General features: G+C 35.5%; 2 protein-coding genes and 1 non-coding gene across 5 annotated transcripts in view; 1 reads left to right on the top strand and 2 right to left on the bottom strand.

Moving 5' to 3' along the window:
* Positions 1-13968, bottom strand: part of IMPG2 (interphotoreceptor matrix proteoglycan 2) — an 84489-nt gene extending 70521 nt beyond the window's left edge. The window contains exons 1-3 of the mRNA XM_046003164.1: positions 13884-13968; positions 13189-13440; positions 3332-3498 (exon numbers count right to left, since the gene is read on the bottom strand). Of these exons, the coding sequence (XP_045859120.1) occupies positions 3332-3498; positions 13189-13440; positions 13884-13968 (504 nt within the window). The remainder of the gene's footprint in view (positions 1-3331; positions 3499-13188; positions 13441-13883) is intronic.
* LOC123941112 lies at positions 6335-6463 on the top strand. The gene has a single exon (XR_006818197.1). It is a non-coding gene; the product is annotated as a small nucleolar RNA SNORA70 (small nucleolar RNA).
* A 2715-nt stretch (positions 13969-16683) lies between the features above and the next one.
* The window catches only part of SENP7 (SUMO specific peptidase 7), a 145792-nt gene continuing 142921 nt past the window's right edge, over positions 16684-19554 (bottom strand). For all 3 annotated transcript variants that reach the window (XM_046003303.1, XM_046003304.1, XM_046003306.1), the window contains one exon: positions 16684-18527. In XM_046003303.1, the coding sequence (XP_045859259.1) occupies positions 18390-18527 (138 nt within the window). In that variant the 3' untranslated portion in view covers positions 16684-18389. The remainder of the gene's footprint in view (positions 18528-19554) is intronic.

Genomic DNA, 19554 nt, shown 5'->3' with positions numbered 1-19554 from the left:
AAGACCTAGTTTCAAGTCCCATTTTCTCTTGCTTCATAATGGAGGCAAAACCCCAAATCCTTCAATTTCTCATCAATAAAATGGAAAGACTATTATTCTAAATAACTCTCATGATATTTATAAATAACTCATTGCTCTCCTTACTCTACAAAGTCTCCTAGAATAATCTCAGCCACTTTAAATGCTTTCAATTACCACCTTGGGTCTGGTGACTCTACAAGCTATATTTATAACCCAAACCACTCTCTTTGGCTTCATACCTAAATGCCAGCCAATTCACATTTCACAGGTGGTTCAAAACAACATATTCAAAAGTGAACTCAATCTCCCACCTCATCTACAAAACTGCTTCTCTCCCCAAGTTCTTGTTCTTAGTCATCCAAACTAGAAACAGGGAGGTTTCCAGGCCATTCCCTTAACCTCTCCTACTCCCATCCAACCTATCAGAGTCCTGCTAATCTTTTTCCCTATTTGTATCCCTCATGTTTCCTGTATCTCATGTCTAGCTAGGACCCTCAATTCCTCAGGCGTGGGATAGTAACTAGTCCCCCTGATCCCTCTAATCCATCCTATGGTGTATAGAAACCATAATGACCTTTTTAAAATTCAAAACTGTCCAATCAGCCTGTGACTCACCAACTTACAATCCCTCAATGATTTCCTATCATCCACAGAGTTTTCTACTCTTCCAGTCTGATCTCCTGTCACTTCGAATCTACCCTTCTCATATAGTAGCTCTAGTCATTCCCTACAAACATTTGGCTTATGCTGTCCCCTCTGCCTGAACTGTTCCTCCTAAACTCCTCCTCATTCAGCTAACTTGTACTTGTTATTTAAGACTCAATCCAGGTGACATATCACCCACTTTGTTTGCATGTTTTATTACATAGTCATTCAAAGTATACTTCCAATGCATTCTAATCTTTCCTTCTGAAAAGTTCCACTTGTGAAAAATACCTTCCAATGTAACATCACAAGAAGTTCATGTATGGTAATACTAACTTTATATCCCACGTATTTGCTGCTCTATCAGCTGGTCCTATAGTCTGGGCACAATTGAGATGGCAACACTGATATAAGTGTAAATGTGTGTGTGTGTGTGTATTTTTTCACTGAATAGCTATTCCATATTAGCAAATTTGCCAAGATTCAATATGACCAAATTTAGCAGTTTGCAAAACTGTTAATTACTGAGAAGGGAGGCCCAATGGGGCTTCCCATTGTTTATTTACGTAAAAGTTTATTTTAAACTTTTTTAAAAAGAGAAGCAGGTCTGAATTTAAGCTCCAGCCCATCTGGTTTTGTAATCTAGAATAAGGAATAACTCTGATGCTTAATGTCCTTATCTATAAATTGAGGATATTAGTACCTCCTTGTAGGGTTGTTGTTTATTAAATATAATGTTTTAATGGGCTTAATATGTGGCCTGGTACATGGTATATACTAGCAACTGGTAGCTATTCTCATAACTATTAATATTGAACATTTCAAAATGTGACAGAAGACTCTCTCTCTCAAATAAATAAATAAATAAAAATATTTTTTAAAAATGTGACAGAATTGAGGAGCCTGGGTGGCTCAGTCAGTTAAGCATCTGCCTTTAGCTCAGGTCATGATCCCTGGGGTCCTGAGATGGAGGCCTGCATCAGAGTCCCTGCTCAGCAAGGAGACTGCTCCACCCTCTTCCTCTGGCTTGTGCGCGCGCGCTGTCTCTCTCTCTCTCTCTCTCTCTCGCTTTTGCTCACTCTCAAATAAGTAAATAAAATCTTTTTTAAAAAATGAAATAAATTTAAAATTTTTTTAATGTGACAGAAGAAAAAAATGTAACACCTTGGCTTAACATGTGACGTACCATGATTAAAAGTTGAATGTATTTTAAAACCCACAAAAACCTGCACAACTTTGAAATGTTTATAACCCTGCAAAATTTGTCTTGGGTCCACCCATATTTATCAGACCATATTTCTGTTCCCAATTTACTTCTAGTTAATGAGATCATCCCAACGTAGGGCCAAATGTTGAAAGAATGTCTCTACTAAAAATAAAATTTTTAAAGTAAAAAGAATCAGATGATATACTGTATTACTTTAAGATGTTCTAATCCAATTTTACTAGACTTGAAATAAAAGCTCAGAGTTATCCAGTCAATAATTCTTTTTTCAGTTGCTCTAAGGTATATAATACTTAAAGCAAGTATTTAAGATAACATTTGTAAAAGTTTCTAATTATTTGCAACAAATAGGAAAAAGACATTGCAATTATTGTTTATACACTTTTATTTCAACAAATATCTATTGCATATTTATTTTATCACAGGAATGCAAAATGACAAATAATGACACAATCCTTACTCTTCAGCTCATAGTCTAGTAGAAGAAATCACACATGTAACTAATAATAAAATGCAAGTGGGAGCTCAAAGAATTATGGGAGTTAAATCTATGAGACTGGGGGTTGATTCCTCATAAGGCAGGTTATATCTCAACTGAGGACAGGTAGGACTCAAACTGATGGACAAGGATAGATATCAGCCCGAATGAGCAACTTACCACATATATCTAACCAGCTTCATTTTCTTATGAATACATGCGTGCTATATGAAAAGGGGAAGGTGAGAGGCACCTGGGTGGCTCTGTCAGTTAAGTGTCTGACTCTTGATTTTGGCTCAGATCATGATCTCAGGATCGTGAGATCGAGCCCAAGTGGTGTTCCACGTTCAGTGAGGAGTCTGCTTGGGATTCCCTCCCTCTTCCTCTGGCCCTCCTCCCACTTGTGCTCTCTCTCTCTAGAATAAGTAAATCTTTTAAAAAGAGAGAAAGGAGAGGGTTGGCAGGCAGGTAATTTGTCTATATGCATGCTTATTTATCCTTTGCTAAGAATAAACTAAGTCTAAAAGAAGGAGAACAAGTAAGCAAATTCACTAATTAGAATTATATTTATACTTAACATTTACTCAACCAACTACAACTTCTATCCTAACTAGGGTCATCGATAGGTACTCCTAATTGATAATGTGCAAAATTTTGTCAAGAATGCTAGACTCTTACAGATTTATATTCTTAGCCTAAACCATTGCTGAATATTGTTTCCAAATTTTTACACTTATAAACACAAGCCTGAGGCTCTTACTGGGTTAACAATGTTTGCTACAACAGCCAGAGCTAGGGTATAAAGACTAGGCTATGCCCTATGGCAGCTCACTCAAATAGCCTAATTCAACAACAAAAAGTAAAGTAGGGATTTGGCATTTGCTCTTTCTACCTTCAGGCTTTAACTGTGTATAAGTGCTCCTACAATAGCCCAGCTATTCTTCCCTTGTTAGTACCCTTACCTTCATAATTAAACTTCTATGTTCCATAGACTGACTAAAATTTGTGCCCATGTCGAATATAGTTGTGATTCCATCCTCACACAAATTCATCCAGTAATGATATTCCTCACGCCCAGGCAGTCGATCCCAAAATGTCCTGAAGGCTTCCCAAACAGCTTCCTGACACACTGGAAAACAGACAGAGAAATATTTTATGGAAAATCAATGCACTTTGAGGTTCTCACAACAATCATGAATCTGTTTATTCAGATTCCCAAGACATTTGCCCATACTGTGCTTTCTGGAGGAGCACGGGAATGATTCTCAGTCAAAACTCTTCTGTTGATACACGTCCAGTTTAAACTTTTCAGATATGAAGAGAATTTGGACTCTCCACTCCTTTCCCTTACAAAGGGAATAGATTCACGTCAAATAGGCAGGGTATTTTCCCCAACTTTCAAAAAAAAATCCATGTTTATGTTTTATAAAAGTGGAACAGATATTGAGAATATTTCAATAGGTGGAAGAGTAAACTGTGATATATCCATATGACGGAATATTATTCAGTGACAAAAAGAAATGAGGTTCCAAGCAATGAAAAGACACAGTGAATTCTTAAAAGCATATTTCTAAGTAAAGGAAGCCAATCTGAAAAAGCTATATACTATATGATTCCAATGATATGATATTCTGGAAAAGGCAAAACTATGAAAATTGTAAAAAGATCAGTGGTTCCCAGGATTGTGGGGAGGGACAGATAAAGACATGGAGCACAGTGATTTTTTTTTTTAGGGCAAGGAAACCACTCTGTAGGACACTGTAATAGTGGATACATGTCATTATACATTTCTCAAAACCCATAAACTGTACAACACAATGAGCATAAACTGCACATAAACTATGAGCTTCAGTTAAGAATGATGTGTCAAGGGCACCTGGGTGGCTCAGTTGGTTAAGCAACTGCTTCAGCTCAGGTCATGATCCTAGAGTCCTGGGATCAATTCTCACTTGAGGGTCCCTTCTCAGCAGGGAGCCTGCTTTTCCTGCTGACCTCTCTCCTCTCATGCGTACTCTCTCTCTATCTCAAATAAATAAAAAATCTTAAAAAAAAAAAAGAAAAGAAAAGAATGATGTGTCAAGGGGATCCTGGGTGGCTCAGTCAGTTAAGTGTCTGCCTTCAGCTCAGGTCATGATCCCAGGGTCCTGGGATGGAGCCTCCCATCAGGCTCCTTGGTTGGTGGGGAGTCTGTTCTCCCTCTCCTCCCTGCTTGTGTTCCCTCTCGCTATCTCTGTCTCTCTCTCTCTCTCTCTCTCTCAAATAAATAAATAAAACTTAAAAAAAAAGAATAATGGGTCAATATTGGCTCATCAATTGTAACAAATGTACTACACTAAATGTGTGTGTGGAAGAGTAACAGCATACGTAACTCTCTGGACTTTCAGCTGAATTTTTCTGTAAACCTGAAACTTCTTTTAAAGTTAAAATCTGGGGCGCCTGGGTGGCTCAGTGGGTTAAGCCTCTGCCTTTGGCTCAGGTCATGATCGAGCCCCACATCGGGCTCTCTGCACAGTGGAGAGCCTGCTTCCCCCCTCTCTCTGCCTGCATTTCTGCCTACTTGTCACCGCTGTTGAATAAATAAAGAAAAATCTTTAAAAAAAAAAAGTTAAAATCTATTAAAAAAAAAAAAAAGGTCAGAGCAGAGAATAAACTGGTAATTGCCAGAGGGGTTGGGGATGAGGGGATGAATAAAATGGGTAAAGGGTAGTGAGATATACATGGTTCCAGTTATGGGATGAACAAGTCACAGGAATAAAAGGAACAGTATAAGGAACACAGCCAATGGTATTGTAATAGCATTGTATGGTAACAAATGGTAGTGACACTTATAGTGAGCACAGCATAATGCAGAAACTTGTCTAATCACTATGTTGTACACCTGAAACTAATGTAACATTATATGTCAATTACACTCTAAAGAAATTTTTTTTAAAGATAAGAGAATAAAAAAATAAAAATGATCTTCCAAAGAAAGGTACTGCTATATTAAAATAAAAAATAATTCAATCTATCTGCTAAATTATTCCAAAAGATCAAATCTGAAAGGATGCTAAACAGGCTGTCTGCACATTTTGTATAGAACTAAGTGTATTGCTATCCTGCAGTCATTTCATTGGCTAAATGCCAGACACTGTGGACAACAGACAGACTGAGATGGGAGGGAAGAGGAACAGAGTCCTGAGGGAGAAAGATCGATGCAAATGCATACAGATCAAGACTATTATTTTTTGTCCCAAGAAAACTGAAGGCGTACCCAGTAGCATATTAAGGTGAAGCCCCTGAACTCACAGAATCAGAAAGTCTATGAATTCTAGCCCTAGCCACACCATGTACTAGCTTCATAACCAAGGGCAACTTACCTAGCCATTTAAGGCTTCGATGTACTCATCTCTCTTATTTAACTAGATGAATCATTACTTTCTTACCTACCTACCTGTGAGAGTTTTATAAAGTCCTTAGTGCTACATGAATATCAGTGTTATCATCATAATGGATTCTGGTTACCTCATAGTTTTTGAGAGAAGAAGATAGTCTAAGCTCCCCCCCTCAAAAAAAAAAAAATTACACTTTAACAGAGAGGAAAATATACGAATATTTAAAGTTCCTCTAACAGTTGATTTTTTAGGGTTAAAATGAAACTTTGGTGGCAAACTTAGTTTTCTCTTTCAGTGAACTAACTGCAAACTGCATCCTTATATTGCTCTTCAGAACTTCTGATATTACAGCATTCAGAAGAATCCAGCCAAGGTTGACTGAGGCAGAGCTGACCACCTATAGATTCAGAATTCTTCCTCGCTTCTTAAAAATTTCACATGAAAATTTAGTGCCCACCAGAAGACAATGCAAAGGTAAAAGTCTGAATTGGAAAAATAAATACATTTTTTGTTGTCACAAAAAATGAATGTCTATAAGGTCTATTACGAAAAAAGTGATTCAAAGAAATTATAAAAAATATTATAAGACTTCTGCAGCCAATTAAGCCGTGCTCTTTGTCTGTGGGGGCCCAGTGTGCCATGGCTGCGAACGTAGCCTCCTCGGTAGTGTATGCAGCCTGTTGATTGTATGGGTTGCCCTAAGGGACCTTGGAGACAGCCCTTTTGGTGGATGCTGGGGTCTGACCTCATGGCTATCTCCAATTTAGGCTGCAGACAGGTATGCGGGGTGCCTTTGGAAAGCCCCAGGACACCGTAGCCAGAGTACACACTGGCCAAGTCATCATGTCCATCCGTACCAAGCTGTTAGAACAAGGAGCATGTGATTGAGGCCCTGCGCAGGGCCAAGTTCAAGTTCCCTGGCCGCCAGAAGATCCACATCTCCAAGAAGTGGGGCTTTACTAAGTTCAATGCGGATGAATTCGAAGACATGGTGGCTGAAAAGTGGCTTATCCCAGATGGCTGTGGGGTCAAATACATCCCTAACCGTGGTCCCTTGGACAAATGGAGGGCTCTGCACTCATGAGAACCTTGGCACTACCCCTTCCCGTCATACTCATGCCCACCAATAAATCCAACTTCCTGTCAAAAAAAAAAAAAAAAATTATAAGACTGAGTGTATCTCTATAAAGAAAAATAAATCTCAATAATTTATTTATAATATACACAAAAAATAATTTGAAATATGAAAGCTAATATTACAAAGTTCCTAAAAGAAAACACAGAAGAATATGTATAACTTGAGGACAGGCAAAGATTTCATAGACAGGACATAGAAAGCAACAACTACAAAAGGAAAAAAAAAAAAAGAAATTGGAATTTATCAAAACAACTACTCATCAAAGATACTATTAATAAAAAATAGATAGGCAGGGGTGCCTGGGTGGCTCAGTCATTAAGCATCTGCCTTCAGCTCAAGTCATGATCCCAGGATCCTGGGATGAAGCCCTGCTCAGCAGGAGGCCAGCTTCTCCCTCTCCTTCTGCTTGTGTCCCCTCTCTCGCTGTGTCTCTCTCCATCAAATAAACAAAATCTTAAAAAAAAAAGAAATGGATAGGCAAGCCATACCTCTGGAAGGAAATATTGAAAATACATATATCTCCCACAGAACCAGTATTCAGTATATTTAAAGAATTTCTACAACTCTAATAAAAAGGCAAACAATCTAATTTTCAAGACATGTAAAAGACTGGAACAAACACTTTACAAAGAAGTATATGTATATGTGAAAAAGTGCTATCATTCACCTTCAGAAAAATCCAAAGTGAAGCATCCACATATGAATCACTAACATTAAGATGGTAGTATCACTAAACTGACCTATAGATCTAAAGCAATCCTATCTGAACACAGGTTAACTTCTTTATAGAAATTGACAAGCTAATTCTAAAATTCAAATAGAATTACAATAAACCTAGAATAACTAAAATAATTTTGAAAAAGAACAAATAGATAAACTGGACTTTATCAAAATCAAAAACTTCAGTGCATAGAAGACACCATCAAGAAAGTGAAAAGACAAACCACAGAATAAGAAAAAATACTTTCAAATAATTTATCTGATAAGAAACCTGTATCTAGAATATATAAAAGATGGTTACAACTCAATAATTTTTTTTAAACTGAAAAAAAGGGAAGGACTCAAAGATATTTTTCAAAAGAAGATATTCAAATGACAAAAAGCAAATAAAAAGATATTTAATGTTACTAATCATTAAAGAAATGCAAATCAAAACCAGGGAGTACTATTTCACACATACTAGGATGGTGGTGATTTTTTTTTTTTTAAGGAAAATCATAGTGCTAGCAAAAATAGAGAAATAAGAATCTCACATGCCACCGTTAGGAAATTAAGATGATACATCTACTTTAGAAAGTACTACCTGGCAGTTCCTCATACAGTTAAACATAAAGTTGTGCTCGCTTCGGCAGCACATATACTAAAAACATAAAGTTACCATATAACCCAGAAATTCTACTCGTAGGTATACACTTAAATAACTGAAAACATCCCAAATGCCCAACAACTGACAAATGGATAAATGAAATATGGTATAGCCATATAAGGAAATACTATTATTTGGCCATAAAAAATAAACTAGTAATGTATGCTACAACATGAATGAATGTTGAAAACATTATGCAAAGTGAAAGAAGTTAGTCACAAAAGACCACATATTATATTATCTCATTTATCTGACATATCCATAATAGATAACTCTATAGAAATAAAAAGCAGATTTGTGGTTGCTTAGGCCTCAGGAGAGGGACAGAGGAAATAAAGGGATGAGAGAGTGATTACTAAAGGGAGTGAGGTTTCTTTTTGAGGTGACGAAAGGTTCTTTAAACTCAGTGTGATAACAGTTGCACATTTCTGTGAATATACTAGAAAACCATTGAACTCTTTACATTAAATGGATGAATTGCATGGTGTGTGAATTATGTCTCAATAAAATTGTAAAAGTAATTATTTCCAGAAAGGTAATATATCCTTAATTTATCCAATGGCTTTCCATTTGGGAGCTATCTGATAAGAATGTCCAATTAACAAACATGAAATATAGAATTCAGAACACGTACATTTAAATAGAGGAGGAGAACTGGGTGAGGACAGGGTTGGGGGGTAGCCTGGAGCCCTCATGAAGCTCAGAGAGAGAAAACCTACATAGGACACTGCAGCCAGTAGAGTAAAGAGTAAAATCAGCACATCCCAGGAAAAGAGGTACTAAGAAGGGCAAAACTTTACCAGAGACAATTGCCACACACTTTGCTGTGGCCTAGAAGTAGACCTGTTCTGAAATCCCATCCTTGTCAAAAAATGTTCATATCATCTTTAGTGACTGTTGAAGATTTTTGAGAAAACAGGTGATCTACAAATGCCTCTCTTGTGGCAGAGAAAACCTGCCCTGCAAACTGCTGGAGGAAGGCAAAATGTAATGGCAATACTCTGAAGAAAGAAATGCTTACATTTAATCTGCCTTTAATCCTGTTACTAGGACTCAGGCTGTGCATATTACCCAGTACATAGAAATCCAGTATGGAACAAAGTCTTTTTTTAAGGTATTTCCTCTCAAAATCATGGTGCCCAAAGCATATGGAACATTTTGATGCAATAAGGCAAGAAATAAAAGGCATATAAATTAGAAGATAAGAAGTAAAATTATCTTCATTTGCAAATAAAATAATAATCTATGTAGAAAACCTTAAGGAATACACAAAAAAGCTACTAGAGCTAATAAGTGAATTTAGCAAGTTACAGAATAAAAAGGTCAATATGCAAAAAAGCAGTTGTATGCCTATATACTAGCAAGGAACAATCAGAAATTAAAATAACATTAACAATGGCATGAAAAAAGTAAACTAAATCTGATTAAAAGGATGTGTAAGACCAATACACTGAAAATTACAAAAAGCTGCCAAGAGAAATTGAAGAAGACCTAAATAAATGGAGGGATATATCATGTTCATAGATCAGAAGACTCATTATTGTTAAGATGACAATTCTTTCCAAATTGACTAACAGACAATAATTCCATTCATAGGATCTGTATTTTAAAATTAATTATTTAGGAATGCTTTTCTTTTGTTGGCTTCTTTTTCAATAGTATCTCTTAAATTTATAAACATAAGAAATTAAAAGATATAACCACAATTCTTCTTTTTCTTTTTTGCTGATCTGTTCTTATTTTTCATTTTATTTTATTTAAATTCAATTAATTAACATATAGTGTATTAATAGTTTCAGGGTAGAGTTCAGTGATTCATCAGTTGCATGTAACACCCAGCACTCAGTACATCAAGTGCCTTCCTTAATGCCCATCACCCAGTTACACCATCCCCCCACCCACCTCTCTTCCAGCAACCCTCACTTTGTTTCCTATAGTTAAGAGTCTCTTATAGTTTGTCTCCTCCCTGATTTCAGCTTTTATTTTTCCTGTCCTTCCCCTATGGTCCTCTGTTTTGTTTCTTAAATTCCATATATGAGTGAAATCATATGACTGTCCTTCTCTAACTTATTTCACTCCCTTAAGACTCTCTAGCTCCATCTACATTATTGTAAATAATAAGATTTCATTTTTTGATGGCTGAGTAATATTCCAGTGTGTGTGTGTGTGTGTGTGTTTGTGTGTGTGTATCACATCTTCTTTATCCATTCATCTGTTCATGGACATCTGGGCTCTTTCTATAGTTTGGCTATTGTGGACATTGCTGCCATAAACACTGGGGTGCAGGTGCCCCTTTAGATCACTATCTTTGTACCCTATACCTAGCAGTGCAAATTCTGGGTCCCTCTATTTTTAACTTTTTGAGGAACCTCCATACTCTTTTCCAGAGAGGTTGTACCAGCTTGCATTCCCACTAGCAGTGTAAGAGGGTCCCCCTTTCTCCATATCCTTGCCAACATTTGTTGTTTCCTGACTAGATATAACCACATTTTTTAAGTAGTTATATCAAGATTTTATTTATATATTTATCTATCTATCTATCTATCTGAGACAGAGCGCACTAGCAGATGGAGTGACAGGCAGAGGGAGAAGCAGAACAAGGAGACTGATGTGGGACTTGATCCCAAGATCCCAGGATCATGGCCTGAGCTGAAGGCAGACACTTAACCAACTGAGCAACCCAGGCATCCCAATAACCACATTTCTTAAGTGGTTATTTCCTCTTCACTATTTAACCAACAGCTGTATACATATTCTGATCTATTTATTTTAAAAGTAAAAATCCAGGTAGTAGAAATCATATTTTGTTAAGTTATAAACTGTCATTCTCACTCATCTTCAGTCCTTTATTCCCTTCCCACCCTCTTTAGAATTTGCCACTTCTGGCACATACCCCATACACAAAGGCACAGTCAACAGATTTCCATTAAAAAGGTAAAAGGAACCAGGTGGTGGGTAATAGGGAGGGCACATACTGCATGGAGCACTGGGTGTGATGCAAAAACAATGAACACTGTTATGCTGTAAATAAACGAATAAAAAAAAAAGGTAAAAGGAAAGCTTATTACTTAGTAATGTTTGATAGTCCCAAAATAAAATTTTTGCTACTTCTGGCACATACCCCATACACAAAGGCACAGTCAACAGATTTCCATTAAAAAGGTAAAAAGGAAAGCTTATTACTTAGTAATGTTTGATAGTCCCAAAATAAAATTAAGAGATATAAATACCTGCTTTAAAAAAGGTGCTAATAGTGTGCCACTTTAATAAAAAATTAAATATAAAAATATATGTAATATCCGGTATTAATTTTTTTATTTTAAAAACAGTTGCTTAACTTTGGTGTTTTGAGATTTGGTATATGTGTGTGTCCAACCTGATGTATATATATAAAATCATATCTTACTGCTAAAAAAAAAAAAAATAAATAAAAAATAAAAACAGTTGCTTAGACAGTATTATGCTAAGCGAAATAAGTCAGTCAGACAAAGATAAATACCGCATGGTTTCACTCATATGTGGAATTTAAGGAATAAAACAAATGAGCAAAGGTTAAAATAGAAAGAGGCCAACCAAGAAACAAACTCTTGAGAGAACAAACTGAGGGTTACTGGAGGAGAAGGAGGGGATGAGTTAAATATGTGTTGCAATTAAGGAGTGCACTTGTTCTGATGAGCACCAGGTGCTGTATATAAATGCTGAATCACTCAAATTGTGTACTTGAAACTAATATTGCACAGTATTTGACTAACTGGAATTTAAATAAAAACTAAAAAATACTTGCTTTGAAAAAATATATAAAAATAAAAAGACTTAAGTTTGGTGAGGGAGGAGAAGTGAAAGGACAAGAGAGAGGAAAGTAAAAAAAAAAGATAAAGCAACAGCTTAGACTGAAGCTCCATATAGCCCAGGGCATGGAAAATGCGTGCCCGATAAACATTTGTTGAATAAATACATAAATGAGCAAGTCCAATTTCCCTGCCATCTAATCATCTACCTCTACTTTAGTTTACTAGCATCACACCCATCTTATAGCTTTTTATTGTCTCCTGAGCAGCAAAAAGTGAACTTTGAGAATCCTTCGAATCTCACAGACATATGGTCAATTAAGCTACTTTGGTTAGTAAATTTAAGAAATACAGAACTTATACACATAACAAAAAGGATTTGATCAAGGATAATACTGTTCAGTTAAAAATAAAATCCTGGGTACAGTCAGTCAAGCAACCCACAGACTTTGTTTTGGCTCAGGTTATGATCTCATGGTCATGAGATCAAGCCTTGCATCAGGCTCCGGCTCAGTGTGGAGTCTATTTGAGACCATCTCTCCCTCTCCCTCTGCCAGTCCTCCCCCCAAACCCCTCATCCCCACCTCTGCATGCTTGCTGTCTCTATCTCTAAAAAAAAATAAATAAAATCTTAATAAATAAATAAATAAATAAAATCCTAGTTAGTTGTCTTCAGGTCCATTTTGAGAAGTGCCATCATTTTAGACATGATAAGGTTTGTGTATACTAACCAAGACTTATCATCATGAATCTGCAGAATGTCTGGACTATAAAATAGAGAAATTTGTTATATTTTCATGTATATACTAATTACCCAAATAGCTAAGTATGCCATGGAAAATACATTTTGCAGGTATATTTAAACAAATTACTAAATGATGAAGTAAAAATAATTAAATTTTCCAGTAACATAAACTGGTATTTTTGACATGCTTAAAAGGTTTTAGCCATTTCCACTCTTAAACTTTCCTCTGAAGCTGTATAAATACTATACTTTCAGCAAGTCCCTTTCCCATAGCTAATACAAAGATAATACTTGGCTCAGTATCTGTCTAAATTATCACAGAATTTGAATTTTCACAAGATACGACACACATGTTAGAACTATGTTTGAATTGCATCATGAAGCCCCAAGGTTTAGAGGCTCACTTACCTCGTACTTTAAAATATTTCACATGGTTTGCCACAGCCTCTGTCACACTTTCACCTGGACAGGTTTTCACACCATTAGGAAACAGAATAGATCGCCTTCTTCTCAGCAACCACTGTTTCTCAGTTTCTCTGTGGTCCAGAGGTAGTTTCCTTTCAGTAGAAGGAGAAGTGTCTGTGGATTCTGAGTCAGTCAGGAAAAAAGAAACTGCACTCTTGGGTTCTTGGATATCTTCTAAAGACATGTAGGTTTGTGCTACAGAGTGAAAGCATAGACAAGTCTTCCGATAATGAACAAAGATACAGTATGAAAGGTAACAAATAAAAACTGACTTTTGTGCCATATTTCAATTTTAAAGTCATGATCAGACTACAGACATGCATGCCTCAAGAGTGGAGGAGGCATGCAATTTTTTCTCCATCTAACTCCTACTCCTTTATTTCAAGATTCTTGGTTATTGAAATAACTATATATCCAATTGTGACACAAGAAATAAGAGGAAGTAAGTCTGAAGTAGAAATTACTAAAGAAAAAAACCCAAAATTATTGGAGAGATTTTAAAAGTTTAAATGAAGCAATAACAAAGACTAAAATAATAGCATTTGATTCAACTTCTTACAACAGTTGTATCAAATAATGTTATTTTTAAAGAGATTATAATACAAATATAAGGAAAAATTATATAGATTTTTAAATACCTGTTAATGATGTAAGGTTTCCTTCTATCACGACAAATATCAAAATACCCAGAGGAATCTTCCCAAAATGAGGAAACATAATCATTTGGGCCAAAATCAAAGAAATGAAAAGAAACCAAAATCCTTAACTTGAACACCTGAAAAGACTTGAAACTTCCAGTAACAAATTATTATAGGAAAGGTCTAACATTTAAGAGTTTATATTTGAGAACTGACAAACATTCCAAAACCATTATAAATTAGCTAAATAAAAATGGTGTCCTTTCAAAATACCTGTCACTTCTTTCCTGAAATAACCAGCACAGCTATGAAAGCGGAAGAGATAAGCTAATTAGAACAGATGGGGAGAGACAATTTCTTTATTCTAATCTACTCAGCTAAGCTCTTTACGGCTCTTTCTTTGCCTTTAACAAGGAGTCCGCTTAAAAATACTCTTTCACGTCTGATTCACGGAGTTTTACAATTTTTATGAATCTAGTGATTGAACCTGACAGATTCACAAGTTCTCTGGGTTCTTCTAGGGTCTATGATTTGTTTTGTTTTGTTTTTTAAGATTCATTTATTTATTTATTTTGAGAGAGGCAGGGGGTGGAGGCAGAAGGAGAGAGAATCTTGAGCAGAACTCCATGTTAAATGCAGAGCCCAACTTGGGGCTTGATCTTACCACCCTGAGCTCACAACCTGAGCCAAAACTCAGAAGTTTAAGAGTCAGAAGTTCAACCAACTGCGACACTCAGGTGCCCCTAGGACTTATGATATGTAAGCAAAAGATTTATAATCCCAAACTGACTATACCTATCTACTTCAGAAATACAGAGCTAGGTTAAGAGTCATTTATGGTTTGTCTCCCTCCCAATCCCATCTTGTTTCATTTATACAAAACTAACTCTAGCTAGTTTTCCTGGAGCTATTTCTTTTCGGCATAGTTACTATCGTGTAAATTCCTCTCCTTGATAAAAAATTTGAAAATCAGGGATGCCTGGGTGGCTGAGTCGGTTGTGTCTGCCTTCATCCCAGGTCATGATCCCAGGGTCCTGGGATGGAGTTCCACATCATGCTCCTTGCTCAGAAGATAACCAGCTTCTCCCTCTGCCTGCTGCTCCTTTTGCTTGTGCTCTCTCTGACAAGTAAATAAAATCCATTTAAAAAAAAGAAATTTGGAAATCTTTGGTTATAACCACTTAATGTCTTCCTCTGTATTATAAAATAGTAAACCTAACCCATGATAGGGTTATTGTGAGGATTAAGTTAGTAAATACACAGAAAATGCTTAGAATAGTGTCTGATACATACTAAGCATACAATAAAAATGATAGCCACGTGATAACTGTGTTGCTTAGTTAGTTACTAAACATGAGGACCGGTGTGTTTATGTACATGAGGAACTCCTAGCCAAGAAAGGATATCTTTTACCACAATAGGACCAGATAAAATTCTTTGTATTAGGACAGTTCCTTTTATTAAATAAACCTAGTAGAAAGCAATTAAATTCGTCAAAGTCCCTGGGGAAGCTAGGATTTACTATCAAATAGCACTGGATTTACATCTTGTGTCACGTACCTCTAGTGAAGTTCTGTGGGGGGAAAAAAACTGTTTGGTAAAGATCTAAAGCACATTTCTCTTGAGAATCCTAAAGTAGTCCTGACCCCAATTTCTTCAGCCCCCAAAAGGGATGCACTCAGTTGTAAGAGAAGAGACCAGCTGGGTGAGTGTAGACCATACCAGCATAAAGAAGCCTGAAACCCACAAAAGCCTGTCTTTTAATGGTCTCTAGGCAAAGTTTCCAAGTTTCTCCAAGGACAAGTTCAGTTACAAGAGACGCTATAGAAGGAAGGAAAAAGCCTATGTGTTCCAATACCATTTTATATACTTCTGGTCAACCAGGCTTTCAAAGTATGCATGTCTACTCACAGTTCTCCCAGACCAGGAATAGTTCAACAACTAGAGGTCATTTTCACAATTAAAAAAAATATTGAATACAAATGACATTTTACATTTATTTTAGCCCAGTACATTTCTAAAGAAACACTAGTGAAAAGAAAGAAAACCCAAGATAATTTGCTATGAAGAAAAGGCTTAAGCTTGGTGTTAAGCCAAAAGCAATTACAGCATAAGTGAATAATATTATATGATTAAAATGTAGGTGACACTGGAAAGATGAGGACAACACATAGACTGGAACCAGATTAGAAAGGGCCCTGTATGACAAGCGCCCTATTTTTTCCCATAACATAAAAAGAAAACAAGCTGATTAGAAGAGGCATTAAACTTTTTCTAAGTCTTACTTAGATAGGAGTCAAACAACCAAAAAAAGCCAAGAGTTGTAAATTAAAGTTAAAAATTATCCCAAGAGTTGTAAATTAAAAACAGTATTATCTTCTCTGGAAAGACTTTCCCTGTCCAGTGACAAACTTCTTACTATCTTTCTACCACTTCTCACTAACACACACACACACACACAAACAACTAGGATGAACTCTCTCCTAAGCTCCCAAGAAAGTCTATTACAGTTTTTACCAGGAATATTAAAACTATTCATATGTCCATTTCTCCCATTAGACTATAAATGACTCAAGAACAAAAGCTGCAGTTCATTTTTTTGTACCTAGCAAATTGCCTACTAATAGATGTTCTAAAAATATTTCCCAAATGAACAAATTAACTATAAGCCTGTTAAAGAAGAAAGAAAAATTAATCTAAGCATTAGTTATATGATATGAATTGGAAATCATAGATTTGAAAATTTATTTCTAAGAATGGCTCGTGTTTCTTAAGAAAAGAATATTACACCTTGATTTAATGAATTGGAAACGTGTTTAATATAAAATGTTGATATTCAACACATCATTTCCACATGGATTTAGGAAAATGAATTTTAAACAATCTTCAAAACATGATAAAGGACAGTGGTACCTTTGAAAAACATACAAACAAAAAGTTAAGAAGTCACAAGAAGATGTATTACATACTTGCTTTCCCAAAATTAGATGTATGAAATCATTAATAGTCTTTTTAAAAAGTCCCCTCCCATACACACATAAGTTGGGAATGAAACATGTAATTATAACCATCTTTATAAGAAATCTCCAAAAGACAAATATCTTTAACAATATAAAGATGGTGACAAGAGTAACAAAAACACAAAAACACTGAGGCTTAACTGACAAATTCAAATTCACATGATTTTGAAATAAAATGTTCCAACTTTTAGTTTTATCTTAAATTGCCTTTGCTTCACTGCTTTATATACAGTTAACAATATAAATCCAAGAGATGCTTAAAACAGAAGATCAAAATAATACTCTTAGAAAACAAGTTTCTTATCTGAGAAAATACAGTATCATTGTCCCCTCAAAATTTTCCTGATAACATCAAAAGCTTGTGAAGTCTTTAATCATGTAATACCACCATCATCACATGAATTCAAAACTGTTACCTGAACATTTAATAAAAACTTAAGCTCCATGGGGATCATAGGTCTCTAAAAACTACAATTTAAAAATATAAAAGCAATTCTAGCCATCTGGCTTTGCAGATGAATACTGGGTAAACAGAGTTATAAAATTATATATTTAGTTCTAACAATTAATAAATAAGATTTTGAGGGTATTTTTAATTAAAGTTATGAGGACACCACTTTTATCTTCTACACTTACAGAAACTGTGTACATACATTCTAAGATATCAGAATAGAATAGAAGTCAATATTGATAAAGCTATACCTCAAATAAACTAATTGAGCTACATATGTAATTTTTACAAATCTGTTTTGGACAGTTAAAATTTTTTTGTTCCAAATTTCATTCTGAGTGAATGAACTAAATTCTCAGATCCCCACATACTACATCAAAAGAAAAAGAGAACATAGAACAATTTACAGCAGAGTAACAGTTCCATTTGCAATTGAGAAAAATAAGCTGCGCTTTGAAAGAGTCAATTTTTATCATCTTCCTAACATCATGTCTTCTTTTACACTATACAGAAGGGATGCCGTAAATGGCATTTTCTGAAGCCTTAATACTAAATTCTTCTTTTAAAAAATACACAGTATTCATACTGCATGCTTGAGCTGCAAAGAAGAGAATTACAATATAATGTGACTTGTCAACAAATTTGACAAGCACTGGGGCTGGCACCAGGGAGGACCTCATTCCCCTCAACTCCCAGTTACATGGAAGTACAGATCACAAAGTTTTATTATCTACAAAAACATTCCCACATTTACATATGCTATTGCATAATCAGAAACATTTAATCAGAAAAATATCAAATATTTATGAAATTTTAATTTCCATCTAATAAGTTTATCTATACCACCCCCATTTTCCACTGCATCTAAGAGATCTCAACAATCTAATAATATATCTCCTATATTTTAGGTACTGTTCAATGACTTATAAAACTACCACAAGTTATTTTCTTCTCTGTGAGCTGACTAACACAAATGCTGATAAGCGGCTTTCCAGTAATCTTATAGAACATCTGTGTCATGTTTGTACAGATTAACTAGCTACTGCTGCCCTTCTGTTGCTGTAAATGAAGTTTCAAAATGAGCTCTCGAATATCTTCCCGTTTGGTCTTTATTACATGACGAGGAAACCATTTCTCCAAATGAATTGGAAGTTCAAAATTAACAATAGGATCCTAATGAAAGAAAAGAGAATGCAGTCACTTTAGCAGTACAATTCGAATTTGTTTTTATTTCATTTTACAAGAAATGAGAAACTGCTAGCTTTTTAAAATAACAGCTTTACTGAGATATAATTCATATAATATATAATTCACCTAAACCTATGTATTACCATTCCTCCCCAACTATACAAAAAGTTCTAACTATATACTATAATCCTTATGTGCTAAAAGTGCATTAAGTACTAGTCAAAAATACTCTACTCCTATACCCATTTTCATAACACCACACCAAAAAATGGGGCTGGCTGCCAGGACAACCAACGATGCAATTAGAGGGCTAGAACTTCCAGTCTCAACCCCCTGATCTACAGATAGTGGAGAGGGACTTCACAAATAATGTTGGTAATGACTGAAGTAATGAGTGGACAGTTTAAAAAGCAAACAGTGATTCCTTGCTTTTAAAATTTCCTCCTTAATACAGCTACTTATAGTATCGCTGATGAGCTAGAAAGTTTAACACTCGTGCTTATTATTGTATTTATCTAGCTGATGGTTTTCTGAGCTTGTTGAGTATATGGGTCTTCTATTTTTTTAAAAGATTTTATTTATTTATTTATTTGAGAGAGAGAATGAGTGCTCGCACAGAAGCAGAGTGAGGGGGAGAAGCAGACCTCCTGCTGAGCAAGGAGCCTGTTGCAGGACTCAATCCCAGGACCCTGAAATCATGACCTGAGCAGAAGGCAGACGCTTAACCAACTGAGCCACCCAGGTGTCCCAAAATATGGGCCTTTTAGTTTTGAAATTTTTTCTTCAAATTTTTGTCTGTCTTTCTCTCCCTCCCAACCTAATCCTTCTGGAACTCTAATTAAATGTAAATTACACTTTTTGATTTGTATCACACTTGTCTTTTATATTCTGTTCTTTATGTTCCTTTTTTTTTCTCTTTGAAATATAGTGGAATTCCTTCCATTGCCCTTTTTTTTTTTTAAAGTTCCAATCCTGTCTTCTGCTGCATCCAAATCTGCTACTAAACCCAACT

This window comes from Meles meles, chromosome 4 (assembly GCF_922984935.1).
Source record: "Meles meles chromosome 4, mMelMel3.1 paternal haplotype, whole genome shotgun sequence".
Lineage (NCBI taxonomy): Eukaryota > Metazoa > Chordata > Mammalia > Carnivora > Mustelidae > Meles > Meles meles.
Note: the sequence above shows the minus strand (reverse complement) of the source record. Positions and strands in the feature narration are given on the sequence as shown.